This window comes from Mastomys coucha, unplaced genomic scaffold (genome assembly GCF_008632895.1).
Source record: "Mastomys coucha isolate ucsf_1 unplaced genomic scaffold, UCSF_Mcou_1 pScaffold9, whole genome shotgun sequence".
NCBI lineage: Eukaryota > Metazoa > Chordata > Mammalia > Rodentia > Muridae > Mastomys > Mastomys coucha.
Genome location: NW_022196915.1, coordinates 65,514,895 through 65,536,452, shown reverse-complemented (window position 1 = coordinate 65,536,452; position 21,558 = coordinate 65,514,895). Strand labels below are relative to the sequence as shown.

The 21,558-nt window shown below is 42.9% G+C and overlaps 1 protein-coding gene across 1 annotated transcript in view; it reads right to left on the bottom strand.

The window, feature by feature from the left end:
• Vwa8 (von Willebrand factor A domain containing 8) overlaps positions 1-21,558 on the bottom strand; it is a 349,402-nt gene that overhangs the window by 154,875 nt on the left and 172,969 nt on the right. The window contains exons 20-21 of the mRNA XM_031362757.1: positions 18,100-18,171; positions 3,024-3,100 (exon numbers count right to left, since the gene is read on the bottom strand). Coding sequence (XP_031218617.1) covers positions 3,024-3,100; positions 18,100-18,171 — 149 coding nt within the window. The remainder of the gene's footprint in view (positions 1-3,023; positions 3,101-18,099; positions 18,172-21,558) is intronic.

Genomic DNA, 21,558 nt, shown 5'->3' with positions numbered 1-21,558 from the left:
TGTCACTTAGAGGGGAAGGACCTAAGACCCAAACAAACTCAGAATCTTAAATACACATATTACAATTTAAAGGCTGAAAATCAATGGCTTAGGCATTTAGAAGTTTAAAAATAAATAGATCAAGTTCAAAAGAAATACAAGTACAAAGTAGAAAAGACAAAATAGGTACTAAAATGAAAGAAAGACACAATAATAGTAACTTCTTTGAGTAGAACAAGATTATTAGCTAGTTATGGTGGTGTATATCTTTAATCCATGCACTGGGAGGCAGAGGTGGGTAGATCTGACTTCAAGATTAACCTGATCAACATAGCCAGCCCCAGGACACCTAGGGCTACATAGACCCACCTGTCTCAAACAAAACAAAAACCAAACAGCAACGATAATAATAAGCACATGAGGGAATAAAGGTGAGGCCATTGTTTACTTTATATTCCTGAGATTATACCATATGGTCACTATTTTTAGTGTATACTTATGTCTGCACGTTTACAACTGTGTGGGTGCATGTGCTTGTACATGTGCTGGAGGAAGCCCAAAGTTGATGTTGGTAATCTTCCTAAGTTACTCTCCACCTCACTATGGCAGGGTCTCTCAACTGAGCTGAGAATTTAACAACACGCCTAGTTTGCTTGCCTGCTTGCTCTGGGCCTCGTTTGTGTCTGACTTTCAAGAACTGGAATTACAGATAGGCTACTATATCTGGCATTTATGGGGGCGCTGGGGATCTGGAAATCCTAACTCTGCTTTTTGTGCCTGTCTAGCAAATGCTATAACCACTGAGCCATCCCCCACAGCCCCATACTATCCTTTTACAAGTTGTGTTAGATATGTTTGTATATGTGTGTGTTGCTCTAAAAATATATTTTTCCTTTACACGAAAGAGTATTTTTCTTAATGTTCTCCATTTAATGTAAAGCAACCATTTGAGTGAATCGTTCCATATTTATTGCTCATAAGAAGTCAGCAGTAGTTTTTATTATTGTTCCCTACATGCAGTGTGCCTTTTCTCCAGCTTTCATGGCTTTAAATATTTTCAGCCATCTGGTTATGATGCAGCATGCTTAGCTTTTCTATTTACCATACTTGAGATTCATTGGGCTATTGATGATCTCATGTTATTACACCAATTTCAGGAACTTTCTTCCTGCTACCTCTTCAAATATTTTCTGGCTCTACCCCATCCCCACCCTACCCCGTCCCCGCTCTACCCCATCCCCACCTTTGAGACTTTAGGTGCTGATATTATATTGCTCTTTTTCAGTGTTGTTATTCTGGGTCTAAACTCCTAATTATTGTCTTGTTTTGCTTCTCAGTTCCCTTTTAGGATAATTGAAAATATTTATAATAGCTATTTTATAATTGCTCTGTTAATTCCATCATCTTAAGTGTGCATTTATTAATTTTGTCGCTTCTTTCTATGTCCCACATTTACTCATTGCCTCCAAAACTATCTATTTTTTATTTTTAATGTTATCTTGCATGAGAAAGAAGCTCCAGAATTATATAACTGGTGAGCTGGGTTCTTCCCTTTTTCCTTTTCATGCCTCCATCCTTTCTTCTGGCTGAGTGCAGGCTGCTCTTCGCACTCAGTCCTTCTGTCTCAGCCTCCTCAGTACTGGGGTTACAGGTGTGTGCCACCTCCACCAGCAGCAAGCCTGTATTCTTCACGTTTCTTGTTAACCTCAGGATCGTCCAGAGTGCTACTTCTAAAGCATCTGCTGCATAGGCTAATGTATAACCCCCACAACACCTACAGCAGGCTCTGGTGACTGTGCTCAGCTCACGGATTCCTAAGGGTAGTGCTACTCCCAGGGCTTCTGAGTCTGTCCAGGTCTACAGCTCTCCCTGGGCTGGGCTTCTTAAGGGTATGATGCTCTTCTTGTACTAGGGCTCATCAAGGATATGAATGCCAAGATGGAATGTTTGTTTTGATTTGCTTTGTTTTTATTATTTTTTAATCATCTCAACTTTCCTTTAGAACTTTTCTCTTTAACCTTTGACCTGCTAACCGTTCTTCTAAAAATTTCTCTCAGGAACTCATAATTATTTAGCAAAGAACTCAAACCAGATACTCATTCTTTTAACATAGTCCAGTTTTCTTTCCATGACAGCATTTGTTATCTACTGGGATCAAAACAATAATTGACACTAGGTTTAAACTGCTCAATACTTGGTGAGCCCCTCTCCCTTTCTCTCTCTCTCTCTCCATATATATACATATGTGTGTGTGTGTGTGTGTGTGTGTGTGTATCGCTTGTGTCCTGATTTGCTCCAGTATTTAGTTTCTAGTAGATCTGCTGCCTGCATTTGGTTTCTAGAATGAGAACCAGTCCACTGCTAAAGCGTAAACAACTCATGTTGAGAAGTTTTATTTGCTTAAAAGTTATCCCTGAACCACTACTCCAACCACATAAAACTAAATTATCCACACAGCATCTTAAGAAAGACAAGAGAAGAGATACTATGTTCCTTCCATAGCCTGTGCTCCTTACCCCACCCTGGGGCCCACAAAGCTTGTTGCTTCTCCCTGTCAGCCAGCTCAGCTTCTGAGCAGGAGCGGGGTTGGGGCTCCACATGTCTTCCAACTTGAGTGCCTTGATGTTGGTGAGACCTGCTGCATCTCGTTATGCATAAAACATCTATTAACTTGTGTTTATAAGGTATTCATCATTCAATACCTCTTAAAAAAGATTTACTTATGTCTATGTATGTACCTGAGTATGGGCACCACATATGTGCAGAGGCCAGAAGAGGGTGTTAACTCTCTGGAGTTGGAGCTACAGGGGGTTCTGAGCCACCATGTGGGTGCTGGGAACCAAATCTGCATCCCATCAGAGCAGGCAGTGCTCTGACCTCTGAGCCATCCTTTGCCCGCACGTTTTAAGGAAAGGAGAGCTATGAGCAGGGGAATGGGAAGGAAGCTGGTTTCTAAAGCAGGCTTTTAAGAGAGTATATTGAATTCATAGGAGAGATGACTTAATTTAGTCAGAGCTCAAAGGCCTCATGAATGATTCTCCTACCTGTGCAGCTGGATATATTCTCGGGGTCTGTTGAGCAGGTGAAGGAATCGGTCCACGATCTTGTTCTTTCCTACACCCTGCAAGTACACAAACAGATTTAAGCAGTAAGAAGCTTTGGAGATAAATTTTTGGCAAGCTACCTCTTCAAAGGTCTACTACTCATGCTGTTACTAAACCCTAAAGCAGCAAACGTCATGGCACGTCACCTGTGACACAGAGGCCATGAAGGCTTGCTCTGACTCTGCAGTGTCCCTACGCTGTTTTTATGAGAGGAAGTCCAGATGCTGGCGTCTACCTCCGGACCTCTGTTTTAGTTTCACAGTTAAGTCTCATATTACCACAGAACATTGATGACTACAGGTTATAAAATGCCATCAAAGGCAATCCAGTAGATATAAAAATAAATGGCTTTTCTTCAGTCCTCGAAATAAATTTTTCAGTTGTAGGAATTTAAATACAACACTGTAGTCCTTCTTGATTTAGTCCTGTACTTTTTCCTTTAAAACTCTGGAACTCTAACATAGGGCACATTGGCATAATCCAGCCATATGTGCTCTTCTTAGATGTGCCCTCCTTCCCTCTGGCTCATGCTGGAGCTAATGACCTTCTGTAGAAGGTAGACCACGCACCCACATTACTCCCTACAACTAAACCTAACCAGTAAGCTGTGTGTGAAGAGCAACAGTTAAAGAGTTGAGTCCAGTATAGCAGGAAATATCAATAACAGCATTAATGTCTTATACTTCCTCAGGCTCTCTGTAACGTGTTTTCATGTGCCATTTAATCACCACACAGATGTGCACCATCAGTTAGGAAATAAGATCATCTTAATCTCACAAACCCAGAAGGTATGGCTAAGCAGAAATGCTAAGCAGTATGACAATCACAGTCAATGACAGAGGACTCAGCTCTGGGGTGTTTGATCCTGATGTTCATCATTTTAGTTCCTGTGCAGTGGGTTATATTTTTCAGTATGAAATTCATTTAGGCAATCAAAGCCTCAAGCTACCTCCTTACTCACTCCTAGAAGCCATCCCCCAAGCTTCCACATTCGGTTATGAAAGCTGAAGAACCAGACTGGCAAATCCACTAATGCCAGAATAATGGGTCATTTCCTCTCTTAGGAATCGGCTTAGCATCTACATGGATTTCACCACAAAAATGTAAGCCTAGCACAGAAGCACAAACAAGGAAAATTACACTTGTGCATTTGCATGTCAACTACAACAGCATGGAAGCTTTAAATGGCATGCTGGAAGGAACATACAGTTTAAAATAGATAAAATCAGAGGATGAAGATGTCTGTCTATGTTAAGACTTTCAGCTCCTTTAATTTCAGTAATCACAGAGAAATGCAAACATCACAGACTCAAGGTAATACCAGAGACAACAAAGATGTAGAAGCAGCTGAGTCCTGGAAAGCATCAGGAGCCTCATTAGCCATCACAGCGGAGGGCGGAGGGCAGAGGAGGGCGGAGGAGGGCGGAGGAGGGCGGAGGGCGGAGGGCGGAGGGCAGAAGCAGAGGCTAAGATGCCCGTGCTCTGAGCAGCTTCTTGCTATGTCCTTGGGGTCTCTAGAACACTGACCTCCTGTCTTTGCTCCATAGCTTTTGGGGTGTCCACTTCACTGCCACACCCTCCATCACTAAGTATAGTTCATACTTCTTGTTCAGCTACACCGGAGACCCCTGTTCCTGCCAACTGAAGGGATGCCCAGGCAGCACTCATCAGACTCCCATGCACACCTAACTGCCTTCCCTTTTATGCCCAGCAGGACAACATTGCATTCCACCACTCAGTGCAAGAATATTAGTATAAAACATGTCTTTTTCCTCCCCTTCTTCCTTTCTCAATTATCAATTCCACGAGTACATAGGCTGAGTACTGATCTGAATGAGCTTGATATGATAGTATATATGATATAACACCTAGCCATGCTTCAGCTCGCAGTTTACTAGGAAATACAAACAGGCTGTAATATATATTATATCGTAAATTATCATGTGTTGTTTAAGCCCATTAAGAGTAGATAGTTGGATGGAGTATGGTGGCAAATGCCTTTAGTCCCAGAACGAGAGGGGCAGAGGGGCAGAGGCAGGCAGATCTCTGTGAGATCGAAGCCAGCTTTGTCTACAGTTCTAGAACAGTCAGCCAGTGCTAGAAAGAGAGACCTTGTCTCAAGATTCAAAAATCAAAACAAATAAGTTTAAAAAGCAGGTAGAGCAGGGAGGCCCTCTTTTGCCTCCTTCAAAACCGTTGTCTTGGGACAGCAGGCCTCCTCACTCTAACAAAAGAAAAATAAAATGAGCTGAAAGTAAAAGCACCACGTCCTTGATAGGAGCCCGAAGAGGCTATTGCAGCTTATCCCACAGCACAAGATGCCTGTGTGGAAGAGGGAAGGCCAAGCTCATTCATGGAGAGACTGCTCTGCTCCGTTGGCCTTCAGTCCTGAATGTCAGTTTCTGTTAGATGACTGTAAGTGCCCAGGTGTGGTTACAGCTTCTAGTTCATTCATATTCATTTCAAGAAACCCAAGAAACGCACCAAAGGAGACACTTTCTCTATGGAGGCCTCCAGCTGGCTGTTTCAATGAGGCTTCAGTTTTTAGAGGATGTTTGTAAGCTCCCATATTTGATTTTTGTTTGTTTGTTTGCTCTCTTACTTGGTCTACTCCAGTTGTCGGTGCTGGAGCTTAGGAGCGGCTGATTTAGTAACGGGTCGGTGTCTATCTGCTACTTGCTCTTTATTCTACTTTTGTCTGCTATATACTTACAAATTCACTGAAAGTGAAAGCGTGGCTTTCCCGGGTCATTTCCTAAGCAATACAGAACACACGGGAACATTGTTGAGGTTTCCTGTGAATGTGGCTAAATGAGGTACCCATGATGCTTTGAGACTTAACCTGAGGCCTGGGAAGGCCCATCACATGTAAGATCTGATTTAAAATAATCATGAAATCAGAAGGTATGGGGAAGGGGGGCAGCAGGGGTGTCCTAGTAGAGAGAGTACTATAAGGGGGAGACTTGTGGGTTCCGTGATCCAGGGAGATCTGCAAGAAGTCGAAGACTACAGTCAGGGGAGAAGGGGCTGTAAGGTACAGGTCGTCTAGGGAGGTGGCTCTAAGTGTGGCCGAGCCTGGGTACCCAAGAATCTGTTCTGTTTCCAAGAGTAGCCACTAAAGCTGGGGAGTGGCAGGGTCAGATGTTCAGTTCTGGAAAACTAGTCACAGAATGGCAGAGAGAAAGAAGTGAGAGCAAAGGGAAGCAACGGAGAAACTCTTTAAAGAATTCCAAAATGATGACGGCCTAAGCCCAGGAGCAGAGAGAAGTCAACAGAATAAAGAGGCAGTCAGGAAACCAACATCACTATGGAGGGTTTGATGGAGGGTAAGGAGATGAAGACATCAGTCTTAGTGCTGGGCTGATGGTAAGAGCAGGCTGTTAACAGAAAGAAACGGGGGTGGAGGGGTTGGGGGGAGGAGACTAGGGGTTGTTGGGTAGGGGAGGGAAGTTTACAAAGGCAGTTTAATTTTGGACATGTTTATTTTTAAGTGACTGTTTCCCACATCTGGTTCTTCCTCTTCAATTCCCTGTCTCGGCTCTAGAGCTGCACATCCTTCTTGGTTGCTGGAAAGGGTCCCGCTTGCCTCCCCACCTCCACCCTCACCATAGCATAGCCCACAGTTTGTTTAGCTCCTTTCCTAAGCCAGAGATCTCATCGGGTCACTTCCTACTTCACTTTAAGAGGCTCTCACAGTTCCTTCGAGGAAATGCTGACAGAATAATCTAGGAAGGAATTTCTGTAAATATCCTGAGCAAAACGAAACAATTACAGCTGTGTGTTCCTTCTAATCATAGTTTTGTCTCGAACAGAAGATCCTCAGGAGTACTTTAATTGAATAAGTACATAAATATTATCTAATTTTTCTGTCATAAAAATTACATACACTCCCCTTTCTCACTGGGAAATGTATAAAATAAGACATTATTCAATGTGTAACTGATAAAAAATTAACTGTTAATATTTTTACTTTATCCCCATGCAAATTTATCTTTTCTTACTAGCCACTATTCTATAAATGCAATTTGTCTCTTTTAATAAAATTAACAAAAAGTAAATTCTTACGTAGGTAGTGAGATTATATTTAGTGAGTAAAACTTTTTAAAAAGGTGAAGGAATTAGAGATCTCATGAAGTTAGCTCTTTTCTTCCCATCATTCCTCTGCTGAGCTCAACATGACAACACCCTAGAAGGAGGCCACCTCAGAAGGGCACAAGGCTCTGTTGACTCCAGGGCTGGGAGTAACAGAGGATCTGAGGCTCACAGGCAGAACTCACACTAAAGGCAGGAATCCTACACTCTTCCAGCTCAGGGAGCTTCAGGCCACAACTTTAATATATTCTGGGGTCGCATAAACTTATGAGTCTTATTATTTTAGTTAAACTGTGTACTTGGGCAATTAAGTCCTTTGTAGAAGAAGGGATCTAGGGCTGTTTTCCTGAACACTCTATCTATATTCTATCACAGAGGAAAGGAGAAAAAGAATAGGAGAAAAGGGCTAAGAAGAGTAGAAGTCAGGCTGAGGGAAACTCATCCAGAAATGGGTTTGGGTCCTGAGACTGAAATGTAAGACTTCACATCAGTGAAGGGACTTGAAGAGGCTCCTGAGCAAAGGCAGCCTGAGGCTGCCGCTGCCGTACTTCGCTGCTGTATGCTCCCATCAGCCTCCTGTCTCCGAAACAGCCGACTGCAAGGCCCGTCCTAGCTCGCCTGCTATTTTCCAGCTACCCCATCAGCTCTCCGTCAGATGTCCTCACTTCTCCACAGCTTGGCCTGACTACTCTGTTTCCTCTCCTTCAATCCTCAGCTCAGACTCACTCCTCTATCTTCCTAGATCACCGCCATGCCCTAGAGGGCACCAGTAATCAGGTACCTTGGCAAGAGGGCACCCCTCTCAGATGTCTGTGTCTCATGGCTCATGTGTGATCTTCAGGTAATGAGCACTAAAACTGAAGGAAAGGGGAGGAAGTTGGAGCCCTGCACCCTGCTCTTCCTAAGGGACAGACACCTCTTGTAGGCGACTTCCAGTCCTGCACCCTGCTCTTCCTAAGGGACAGACACCTCTTGTAGGCGACTTCCAGTCCTGCACCCTGCTCTTCCTAAGGGGACAGACACCTCTTGTAGGTGACTTCTGCTTTTTTATAATGAAAGTTTCTATGTTGCTTAGTACAGAAAGTACAGCGCAAATACCCCTTCAGTGCAGAATGGCTTGCATGGCAGCCATGTCCATGGAGATGATAACTCACCTGTTTTGGACGGAGGCATGTTAGAACTTAGAAATTAAGTTCTAGGCCATGAAAAGGTGAAGACAACCCTATGTGGTATAGCGTCTTGAGCTGTACTTCATATTTTATCACACAAAACAGACATCAAGAGGGCAGCTTCCTTGACTGCTTTTAGGAGGCTATATGTCACAATGCCATGGAGTCAAACAAATGCCTCTCAACCCAGGGTTTTAAAATTGACCAGACCACGTATCTGGGAATGTCCTGCGTGGAGTCGAGGGCAGCCAGTGAGGGGGCAGGCCAGACCTTTCCTCTGCAGCTGTGCTTTAGGTGTGTCCCAGTGCGTGCCATTGACAAGCACAGCTCTTGCTCTTTACAGTGGCTGGCTTTGCCCTTTTCAGTTTCCCTTAATTCTTGAATAATTTGTACAATGTTGATTCAGTCTGCATGATATTTAGAAATTATCTTTCAATAGCATCCCTAGTCCCTTTTAGTAACTGAATGTCCCTAAATACTACACACAGTAAACAATAGCAAAGTAAAATAATTGTAAGAACTGGAAAAAAAATCCTAACTGGCTTTTTAAAATTGAAACTTTTCATTAAGTGGTGAAGCTTCAAATTTCTTGCTTAACGTTTCTTACAGTTCATTACATTGGAGTTTGGACTCCAGGATTCTAACCTGTGTACCTGTTCTTACCTGGAGGTTCCTTAATCAGCCTCTCTCTGGGCTTAGGTCTGCTCATCTAAATCCAAAGGCACAGGCTAACTGGTCACTAAATACTACCGTCCTTTAATCTGAGGTCCAAGAAGGAGGCTGCTGCCATACAATCAGTGGCAATTTCTTAGGTTTTCAAGTTCTCTCAATAGAAGCAGATTATATAATCAGAAAACCAACTTTACTAAAAATGAACAGGAAATAATCCTAAATATTCACAAAGATAGATCTTGTAACAGCCCAGAAGAGAAGACGGAGTCCAGAGGCATGGCTCCACACAAAGCTTCCTACAAAAGGCTACAATCCTTTTCTTAAAGGAATAAAATCTGTATTTCTGTAATCCGCTGATGAAATACACTTACTATACACAGCAAAGAAAGTTTGGAGGTGTGGCTAGCCTCAGTCCCACCAAACCAGCATGGAGGGGAAAGGGGGGTCAGTGCATCTTCCAGAAGAAAATTCAAATCCAACATAAATAGGAAAAAATGGTTTACTAAGAAACACAAGGCAGAAAAACTAAAATGGTGGAGAGAATGTGATAGAATAGCAAAAAGTGTCCAGACTACACACAAGTCAGGCCACTTAACTATTGAAGAAAGCTTGGAAAGTTACAAACACCAGCCTGAAGGTGAGCAGCACTGGACCTGGTAGAACCAAGCCCTCCCTAGCCACGGGCCCCTGGCTGCTGGAGTAACTAACGGGAAGTGTAGCACACTGAGTTATCCAGGTCCCTGCTGTCACTACCAGCTGGGAATCGCAGATGAGAACATCTCTGTACAAACTGTTCAGTCCCTCTGAAGATATTAGACAATTACATTGGCACGGTAACATGTCGCGCTCCTGATGAACACAGAAGAACCTGCTTGGGCCCATTTCCAACTAGTTAGCAAAATTCACACATTCTTTAATTTTGGCCACAAAATATGTGCAGCATCTTACTACTAAGTAATTCAACAAGCCATTGTGAAACCTTTGTCCACAGAAAAAACTGATCACAGTAAGCCTGTAATTAATCAAGGGAAGAAGGTATAGAAAATAATAACAACAGTGGTCGCAGAATCCTGCTTGGCTGATGTTAAATAAATGTTGTCTGACTTTTATAATGCGAAACTGATAAAATCAAATGCTATAAAATTAAAAGGTTATGTCTAGCTTAGAACAAATGAATATAATTTAATTTTGTTATATAAATTAATCAAGAAATTAAATGGGCTTAATAAAGTTTACTCTAAAAAAGTCCCCTCAAGAGAAATTCACTAGATTGGTATAATTCTATATAATATATTTATACTATGACCAGGACAAGCTCTCTCAAAATAATGATAACAGGAGGAAACATCCTTTTGTTATGATGTGAAACATAAAACATGGCCCCAGGCTCACGTACTGAAGGCTGGCTACCAGCTGGGGGCACTACTGAGGCGACTGGCGCTGACATTGGAGTAGTGACGGAGGGAGGTCACTGAGAGGTGCCTCTGAAAGGTTTATGTCGTCCCAGGCCCTTCACTGTGAGATGAGTCTATTCCCTCCACCATGTCTCCCCAGCATGAGGTTTTAGGCTGGCTGCGCACCCAGTGGGGTGGAGCCACACCCAGTGGGGTGGAGCCACACCCAGTGGGGTGGAGCCACACCCAGTGGGGTGGAGCCACACCCAGTGGGGTGGAGCCACACCCAGTGGGGTGGAGCCACACCCAGTGGGGTGGAGCCAAGCGGCTGAGGCTGAGACCTCTGGAGTGGAGCCACAGGAACTCTTCTTGGTACAAGCCTTTCTTTCAAGTGTCTGTGACAGTGACAAACACCAAACTGAACAGACTCTCAAACAGACTCTGACGGATACTGACTGGAACAAACCAGCAGTGGGATTTGCAGAAAATGGGAAAGAGATCACTAAGAAAGCTGCGGGGAGAATGTACTACAAGATGACATACAAAATGGCAGTCAGTAAAGCATCTGCCACACAGACATGAGGGCCTGTGCTCGGATCCCCAGCACCTCTGTCACAGGCACAGTCATGGCAGTACATGCCTACAATCTTAGGACTGGGGAGGTAGACCAAAGACCTCTGGGGCTTGCGGGCCAACCAGTGTAGCCAAGCACAATCTTAATGAGCTCCAGGAAGAGACTCAACTTAAAGCCTACAGTGGAAAGTGGATGAGAAGACACTTGACCCTGACCTCCAACCTCCATGCAAACACACATGAACACATGAATCTCAAAAGTTTTGGAGAAATATAAGATTTTCAAGATGTTATTGACTGTTGAATGGGATAAATATGTACTCTACTTTTACATAAAAGAAAAACGTGAATGTCCTTTATCCTGAGTAAAAAGTGAAGTCTCTATCCTGGACTATCATAATTATTCAACAAAGTCAGCCATTGCATTTTTGCTACTGTTGTTACTATTATTAGAGTCAATAGAATCGAACTTGTGTGATATTGGAGAAAATGGGAGCTTGGGAGATCTAAGTTTGACACTAAGTAGCTATGTGATCTTGGACAAATACCGGAACCTTTTAAAGCTTGTTTGTTCATAGGGAAGATATAGAAAGTACAACTTTTATTTTATTCGATGTGTTATTATAGAACTAAGTGAATGATTAAAAGCATTAGATGTTGTAAAGCACACACATATCACTGCTTTTAATCCTTGTTTATAAGAAAACTATATAATTTAACTCCAGATGAACTTAAATACACAGCACAACTATCTTAATGTTGAATCAGAGTAGGAAATGACATAGATGTTTAGAGGATAGCAATAATGAATTTCTGTGTGATAGCAAATAAGAAAGGCTTCCTAGAGAACAAAGCACCTGAGGATGTTCACAGGCTAAGTTGACAAAGCAGTGCCATTCACCAAAAACAACTTAACAAGGGCTGAGGGAGCAGGAGGGCATGGGAATCTTCACAAGGGAAAAATAAAAATCATGAAACGCACTAAAAAGCTAAGACTAAAAACTATAGAAGGCAGCTATTATTTGGTAAAACATCACAAAAATTTGGCTTAAAAATTAAAAAAGTCACAAGTGATTTTATCAGATTGTTCAGGTAGGAGCGGCTGTGAATAATTAATTGTACCCCATTAAGCACTGGCCAAATGCTGATCATTTTCTGCGAAGTCTTGCCTAATACCAAACCCAAATGACACTGCGTAGCTGATTATGTAGCTGATTAAACTTTGACTTCTAAAACAAAACAGGCAAGACTTTAAAACAATGCTTATGCAAGGGTAGCCAAGCATTTTAGATGGTATTAGAAAAATATGTTCCCATCAAATGTCTAGCAAAGCGCAGCTGCTCTCAAAACTCAAGCATGCTGGGAGCTGGTCTGGCGCTGTGGGTACAGCGCTAACTCCTGTACCCCAAGATCTGGCTGCCCCAGGAAAAAGAATTCTCACACACACCAGCCTTTGCTGTGTAAATCTTGCTCCCCAATTTAAAATTAATTGGTTAATAAAAGGCTAGAGTCTGTGACTGGGCAGTAAAGAGAGAAAGGTGGGACTTGGATCCAGCGAAGGGCCTCAGGAGAGACCAAGGAACGGAGGAGAAAGGAGACAGAGAGGAAGAGGCTGCCATGAGAGGAGATGGACCCTGAGGACATGGCCATGAGAGGAGATGGACCCTGAGGACATGGCCATGAGAGGAGATGGACCCTGAGGACATGGCTGTGAGAGGAGATGGACCCTGAGGACATGGCCATGAGAGGAGATGGACCCTGAGGACAAGCTGAAGGAAGAGAGACAGCCTTGGTGAGTCACAAACAGCAAGGAGCAAGGGAGATATGGCTGGATGTAAGTCACACTAGCTCACAACCAGCCCAATCTAGGCTTACAGCTCGTAAATAGTGGGCTAGCTACAATATATAATTTATTTTACACAAGTGTTCTTATCCCAAAACATTTATTCATAGGGACTTTGTAATTAAATAGAAATGACAGACTTGTAGGCTGATTCAGAAACTCAATTTCTATAAACACTTGTGCTTCATATGGACGATTGTTCCCAAAAAGGTACCAGGAAGTTTGCTCTTTGTATCCCTAGAGCCACCTCCTTAAGCATCATCAGTTAAGAAATGAGCAGACAGAGCTCTTTTTGTTGAATGGAACATCATGCTAACACGATAATATAAAAACGAAGACTCCTGATCATCAGGGGAAGTTGTAATGCTGTAGCTACAGGGGAGGGAGCGCTGTGCAGAGCTCCTACATCTGCAGCAGAGGCTCCTAAGTGACCAGGTGTGCAAGCCCAGGGCACCTGTCCCATTTGGTTCAAGGGTGGCAATTCTGCCTCATTTACTAGATAGACTGCTCTGGCATAAAACCCCACACCAAAAATAGAAACTTAAAAACGTGTTTTGTCTAAGTAGAATGTAAGCCACTGAATTCTCATTTACTTTGGCAAGTGTTGTACATGGGCCTGTTTTCAGCTTCCCAACAGATATATGTGGAATTCTATCTAATGCTCTAGATACTTAGGCAGGATGGAATTATATGCAAGGGGGAAAGGTAGGGTTGGGTAGGTAGGGTTAATAAAGGTAAAAATCATTGGGATACCTCAAAATCAACACTCACTTCCTCTAGTTTCCCTAGCTTAAAACGTGCGGTTGGACTCCCAACAATCTTCTAAAGTACCTCTAGTTACAATCAAACTTAAACTTCCTCATGGAGTCCCGCCAGCACTGGTTTGTAAACAGAAGGCTGGGCAGCTTCTAACTATAACCACTTCACATAAAAAGTGCTGAGTATATTTACATTTATGCCAACCCACTGTTGACTTCTCTGTCATAGTTAATCCCCAAAGCTTCACCTCACTCTTTTTGTTTCCTGAGCTGTCATCAGTGTTTTAGAGGAGAGGAGGGGGAGATGGGTCATTGCTGAAATGATGGAATTGGTGTTTTCTCTGATCTTTTCAGTGAAACAGCAGCTAAACCACCGCAGGGAGTTAAGAGTCAAGAGCTCATAGCTGGCAGCCTACGCTCTCATTTGCCTGCCTTTTCTCATGGCGATGCTCTACATGGCCGAAATGAGCACAGGTGAGCAGGGATCTAAAACACTGGGAGGTGTGAAAACCACTGATCAGCAAAGCCGGATGCTGGTGTTCAGAGCTACTGAAGAAGGACCTAGTTACCATAACTGTGAAAGTACATCCTGAAGAAAGAGCTGAGAAAGGGAACATGCCAGCCTTGCCCTGCACTTGCTAAGGGCCCTCCGAGTCTCTGCACTCCTCTCGCCCTCAGGAGCAGGTGGACAAAGGCTAACCCGAGTCTTGCCCTTTCTACACACAGATGTCAGCTCTTGAAAACAAGTTTGAATGGAGCTCATTTGGCTCAAGTGTTTATCCTGTCCCATTTGGGTCTTCAGCCAGCTATGCTGGTCCAGCTCCCACCTTCTGATTGGTAAATACAACCATGAGATGCCACTCTTCATAGCTAAATGCTAGCTAATGATTGTTCAGAACACAAAGATCGCCCAGCTCTGGTCTTAGGGCTCTTGTCTCAGATTCTGAGCTATCTCAGGCAAATGGGCACTGAACCATTTATAGAAGAGTTCAGTCCATTGTCTTCAGATTTCCTGAAAAAATCTGTCTAAATTTTAAATTCAAATTACTTCTAATATTTTATGAATTATTAATATTTATACTTTGTCTACTAAGTTGGAAATGTGGAATCCTCTAAGATACTTCTCAGAGACATGATACTTTTTAAAATACCTAATAAACACTGTACACAAAGCATCAGAGAGGAGGCCAAGAAAACCAAGGCACTCAATGGCTCACTCTCACGGGTAGGCTGGGCAGGTAGATCTGTGAATCTAACCAGAGACTGACAGAAACCTAAATGTGGTACACTTTCTCACTTCAGAGAATTGAACCCGGACAGCGATTTACTCAGTGTCTTGGACAGGTTTCTAGAAGTGCAACAGGCCTCAGTGCTTGCTTCATTTCCACAACAGCACATTGCCACTGTGAGGAGAAGAGCACACACAGACAGAGACAAGGGGCTGGAGTGGGCATGGAGGAGAGATGCTGACAGAGACTAGAGGCTGGAATATAACACCAGGACAAAGGTCCACTCAGGAAACAAACTCAAACTTAGATTTGAGAACAGATTTCGAGGTGAGACGCCAGGCTGAAAACAATGAGATCAGACATGGAGATATCACACGGCTGTCTGAAGGAGTCAGACCACTCCATTAGATAATTTAAAAGACAGAGATAACCAGTGTCACTGCTGCTGCTGCTGGAATCGGTGGTGAAGGCTGCGGTGGCACAGGTGCACACTTTTAACCCTAGAACTTAGGAGGCAGAGGCAGGTGGATCTCTGTGAGTTTGAGGCCAGCCTGGTCTACAGAGGTAGTTCCAGGACAGCCAGGACTAAATAAAGAAACCCTGTCTTGAAAAACAAACAAAAAGGCACAGGCAGCAGAAATACCCAATCTAAAAGTCTCTTCAACATGGGTACCCAATACATGCTGGTGATAGACTTCTAGGTTTAAAATCAAAAAATCAGAAAATCAGAAAATGGCTGGTCTATCAGTCATGCCTTAACCTCTAGAAACCTGCTGTTTGCACTCTAGTGTCCTGGAGAGACGATTCCCAAAGCTCTAGCTGTACTGTGTATGCTCAGTCTACACTTTCTCTGTCATTCGGATCAGTTACTTAGTTGTCAGCCATGTCGGTTTCTAGCGTCATTCACTTGACAGCAAGAATTTTCAAAGGACATACTAAGTGTATCAGGCTTCACATGCCAAAAAATTCTCTGGCCTTGAGCCAAGCTAGATGGCACACACCTATAATCTCAGCACTCAGGAGACAGAGGTAGGTGAATCTCTTAAGAGTTCAAGTCTAGCCTGGCCTACATAATAATTTCCAGCCCAGCCAGGGACACACAGTGAGACTCCTAGACCCCTCTGGGTTTGTGAGCTTTGGGATGAGAGCGAGGAAGGGGAGGGGAAGAATGCTGATGCAATACACATGTATAAAGTTCTAAAAAATAAAAATTCAAGAGTAATAAAAGCATACTACTATACTAAAAAAATAAAAGAGCTCTGGGCTTTATACATTTATAAGACTGGAGCCATTTCTCAGTGAGACAAGACCACCAAGGACTCAATGCCACCTGTCAGCCACTCTTCATTAGCCTACAAAAAACTCACTAGAAAACTAACTCTCAGTAAACAGAAGTAAGTAGGGCATTCCAAATGGGGAAAAACAACCATGAATTAAATATTTTTATGTTTGATTCTTGCTTAGAAAAAAAATGAACCAAGAAAATAAAAAAAAAAAACCCATAATTTTAAAACTTCCCTAGGATGCATGCATCTTCTTTTTAGCGGGCACTAAGCATGGCGTGGAGTACTTCCTATGCTTTACCACGAGTCATCTTAAGCTCAGTGGAGTGCATACTGTCTATGTTGCCAGGTTAGACCTCAGGAAGCCGAGCTGTTTGCCAGAGTCCACTCATGAGAGCATCACTGTTTGACCTTCCACCACTCAACTCGATGTCTATGCCTTCAACAATGGACCCAGTTAGTGGGCTTATCAGGTGAGCAGGCCTGGTGACCCAAGCTCGATTCCTGGAGAGTGTGTGAGAGAGTCTGAGGCAAAAACTGTTCACACCTGTAAGCCAAGCACTCCTACAGTGAGGAGGTGGCAGAGAATCACCCAGAAGCTTGTGGGCAGCCAGCCTGGAGTGTGAAAAGAAACCCTGCCTGAAAAACAAGGTAAAGGAGACAAAGTTGTCCTCTGACTTCCAAACATGATTGGAGGCACATGCATGTACACAATAATAGTAAATAAAATTTAAAATTTTAACTGCAGGTTAAATGTGTAGTTGAGAAACTACACATTAAAGAATCTATATTTTTATATAAGTATCAAACAAGAAAAACACACATACATGTGCACACACACACACACACACACACACACACACACACAGGCCATGCTTCTGGTTGTCCTTAAGATCAACTTTTAAAAACAAAGTGCTGCAGTCGGGTGGTGGTGGCGCATACCTTTAATCCCAGCACTTGGGAGGCAGAGGCAGGCGGATTTCTGAGTTTGAGGCCAGCCTGGTCTACAGAGTGAGTTCCAGGACAGCCAGGGCTGTACAGAGAAACCCTGTCTCAAAAAACCAAAAAAAAAAAAAACAAAAAAACAAAGTGCCAGTCACTTTGGGTCTGATAATTCAATTGACAAAAATTACCAGAATGTTCTAAATACTGAGTGTCTATCCATCCCTTACATAAGCATATACAGAATAACATCTTTACAATGTAGTAGTAATGTGTGGGGAACGCAGGACAGAAATGGACAAGAGAAACATGGTTGGTTCTTGTTCCTGTGAAACATACAGATTGGGAGGATGGTCACTTATGGGAACTATGGCTCCATGACACTAGTTTGGAAACAAGAGTAGAAGAGAAGAGATGCAAGGGAAGCTCGCTCACCCAGGACAAGGCAGTCTCTCCCTGGGAGCTGGGGAGTGAAGACTCCAGGTAGAAGGACAGGCACACAAAGGCCAAAGGGACAAGACCCTGTAAGGAAGGTTAGTGTGGTTCACGGCTAGGGAAGACACACTAAAGCCTGGTTTGCAGGGCTGGGCAGAGCTGGCGCCCTGCACTATCATGTGGCACAGCGAGGACGTGGACGCTGTCTAAGCAGTGAAGAGCGGACTACAGCAAACACATGTGGGAGCGCTGAGGTTCTACACTGACCGACCTGGCTGAGGGTGGACCTCGGTGTGCGCAGGATAGGCAACTACAGCCCAGAAAGCTTTCTGCACTCCAGCTGGGGTCGACAGAGCCTAACGAGGGCAGCAGAGCTGCAAAGCTGCAAATGTTCATGAGGTAAATGGACAGTGTGTCAGGAGGTGGGGAAACACCTTGAATCTTGGGATAATTCTAAGTCTTAGTTGGTATAGATCCCTGTTCAGATGGTAAAGAGTTTTATGCTGTAAATTTAAATTTATCATTTTATTACGAGGAGGAAGAACTTCCAAATTCTTATTCCCCAAAGAAGGAACTTACTGTATTAGCATTCACTCCCCTGTGCTTGGCTCCCAGCCAAAACTCACCTGGTTACCAACCAGTAGTAAGTGCTCTCCAAGGACAAAGTCTTTAAGCATGTCTTCCATCACTACCATGTGCTGGAAAAAAAGATACAATCAGATACAGTTAGCTATGTGAATGCTATCTGGGAGTACAGAACATACATTGTAATAAAATAAGTAACTGACTTCAATTAAATACATTTTATCATTGTTGTTTGAGAGAAGGTCTGGCTGTCCTATACACTCTATGTAGACCAGGTGAGGCTCAAACTCAGATCCACCTGCCTCTGCCTGCCTAGTACTGGCACTATAGCTAAGCACCACCGCGCCTGCTGAAGTTAAGAACATGTTTAATAATGTGGACATAAGTAAGTTCAGTAATCAATTATGTCAGCAATACTGAAAACTTCACATAGCTCATCTGAGCAAGAGCAAACTATTGATCAATATTCAACAAATTTCTATAATCCAGCTCAAATATTTGTACTTAAACTCTGTAGACTTGGCTTTAATTTTATCTATTATTTAAATTGACAATTGCTAGCATAAGTAAACAAAGGCTACCAAAAGTAACCAAATGTCTCCATTTTGAACTTTCTCTTTTTAAAATGTGTGTGTGTGTGTGTGTGTGTGTGTGTGTGTGTGTGTGTGTGTGTGTGAAGAGAAGGCATGGGAAACAGAGATGCACTCATTCACATACATAGCTTAACCATTTATCTTCAGAGCTATGTAGAGTCAGAATTAAAAAGCACTCTTGACCTTCTATTTCTTTTCATTTGAATTATGATACAACATAATAAAAAAGGAGAAATTCTGGTTGCAACAGCCACAGAGGAGGCTGCGTTCTCTTTGTAGACTGAGAAATAGGACACCCATGACTAGGCTAAAAGGACTCGTGGGACTGACGGAAGAGCTGTGCCCCAGCACAGTCTGAACCACGAGTCCCTCTTCTAGGTTTCTGGATCAAATCAATAACATCCCCAAGTGCTCAAGGTACTCAAGTTCTATTTTTGAAAAAGGCAAATTAACCTTTTCTTATGCATCCTCGTTACTGATATTTTCCAGAATTTTACTTGCTTGCTTTTCTTGAACTGATTTTTTTTGACAATCAAAATCTATCAAATTCCTCAATATTTTCATTCTTTTTTTCCGTTAGAAATAAAAACTTACAAAGCTATTTTTTCCCGTCCTTCAAGAATAATGGGTATATTGGAATTCCTTAGGTTTCTTAAGTTAGAAACACTGGGGAAGTAAAGTTTTAACAAGGTTTAAAGTAGAGTGACTATATTTCTTTACATTCTTTCTGGAACACTAAAAAATAAAATAAAAAGCACTGGATTATCAGTATAAAGAAAGAATATCTTAATAGCACTTAATATGACTACCTTCTAGAATAGTGTTTCTCAACCTGTGGGTCACAATCCCTTTGGGGATTAATCCTTTCACAGGGATCGCATAAGATATTTACACTATGATTCATAACATTAGCAAAATTACAGTTATAAAATAGCCATGAAAATAATTTTACAGTTGGGAGTCAGGAGGACAAGAGGAGCTGTATCGATGGTGGCAGTGTGAGGAAGGTGGAGAAGCACTGCTCTAGAAGGGGGACTGAGGACACCACTTACACTGTGATTTGCTGCTTCCTTTTAACTAAGTGAAAACTTGCTGGTAAACTCCAGACTCTGTACTTCCTGAAACTAAATCCCCAGACAGACCTGCACGGGTGACACTGCAGTCCCTGGGCTGTCTGCACTCTGTTCTCACATCCTTTGACTGCACGTCCTCATCACACCTGCCCTGCTGACTGGAACCAAGGAGCACCAACTGAGACTAAGGCCACTGCCCACACGAGTCTCTTGGTCTCCCTTGCATCAGGTAGGGTCTCTCTTGTACCCTTGCATCCTCCTGCAGCTCTGTCCTTTGCTCTCTCTGTTTTCTGGCCTTCCTTTGGATGCCCAGGATATGACAGAGTGGATTGTGCCTACATGGACACAGGGCCCCGTCTGAGGACCAGGTAAGGGATGTGTAGGCCGTATGGTCAAAGAGCACAGGGCTTCTCTCTTACCCTCTCCAAGCAAACCTTCCAAACTGAAGACAGGTTTTATTTTGTGAGCTTTCCTTATGTTTTTGTATAAATAAAAGAATTTTCAGGACGAGTGAGACAGCTCAGCAGGTAATGGCTCTGCCCTGTAAGCCTGAGGACCCAAGTTCAGTCCCCAGGACCCAGGCGGTGGGAGGAGAGAATCGACTCCCACAAGTTGCTCTTTCTTCCATGTGTGCATGCCATGTGTATGACCATAAATATACATCAACTCGGGCTGGTGAGATGGCTCAGCTGGTAAGAGCACTGACTGCTCTTCTGAAGGTCGTAAGTTCAAATCCCAGCAACTACATGGTGGCTCACAACAACTCATAATGAAATCTGACACCCTTTTCTATGTATTCATTTATAATAATAAATAAATCTAAAAAAAAAAAAAGAGGTGAACAATTTAAAAAAAAATATACATCTTCTTTATGCACCAGTTGCGCTACTCAACACTTTCCTAGAAACCAAAGCTCTGTGGACTGAGTTCAAGGGTATGTGTCTCTCTAAGAGACTGTCTCTCATGCACATCCAAGGCTCTGCAAATACCCACCTCAGCCTGAATAAGTTTCCAACTTTGCCCTGTAAACCAGTTTTCTGAGATCTTTCCAGTCAGTGACCATCAATCACCTCATCGGTGTTACCATAGTAACTTACACGTACCTCCATCACACTTTGTAGTAACCATATATACTTACTAGCCTCCACTTTCCACTACATAAAAAGCAATTGAGTCTTGGAGGTGCATATGCTTGTGTGTGAACATTAATCTTTACACCCTGATGCCAAGGACACCTAGGGCCACGTCTGACTTGTGTTTAATTTTTCAGGTCTAAAGCTCCTTAGGTTTATTAAAAAGCTATTAATCTTGTTATTTTACAATTTTTCCTAGTTACTGCTCCAAGGGTCATCTTCCATAATAAAGGATTTAATGAAACAACACTCCTTAGCATAGATGTTCAAAATCTTATTAATCCCTTTTAATCCCCTCAACACTTATTTACCATGTGTTAGAAACTTTGCTATTCAATGGAGACAGCAGATAAAGGAAAGACCAGAGGAGAAACATTTTCAAGATCATTCAGTGCTCGATGGTCAGAGGACAACGGGACATCACAGAAAAGATGGACTGGATATCCCGTCAGTGACACTGCAGATCCCTGCTTCTAAGATGGCATGCAGCAAAAGAGAAGGGGTAACACCTACTACAGAAGCAAACTGCACTAAGCCAGAAATGCAGCAACTAAGATCCTCATCCATGGTTGATTCATTGACGCTTTGGAGGGGAAGGATTACACAAGGCCCCTCGAGGCGCCTGTGGAAAGTTCGCTGAGGACCTCTAGTCCCCGGTGTCTGTGTCACCAATACCATGGCAACAGACACTGTTCAGGGAC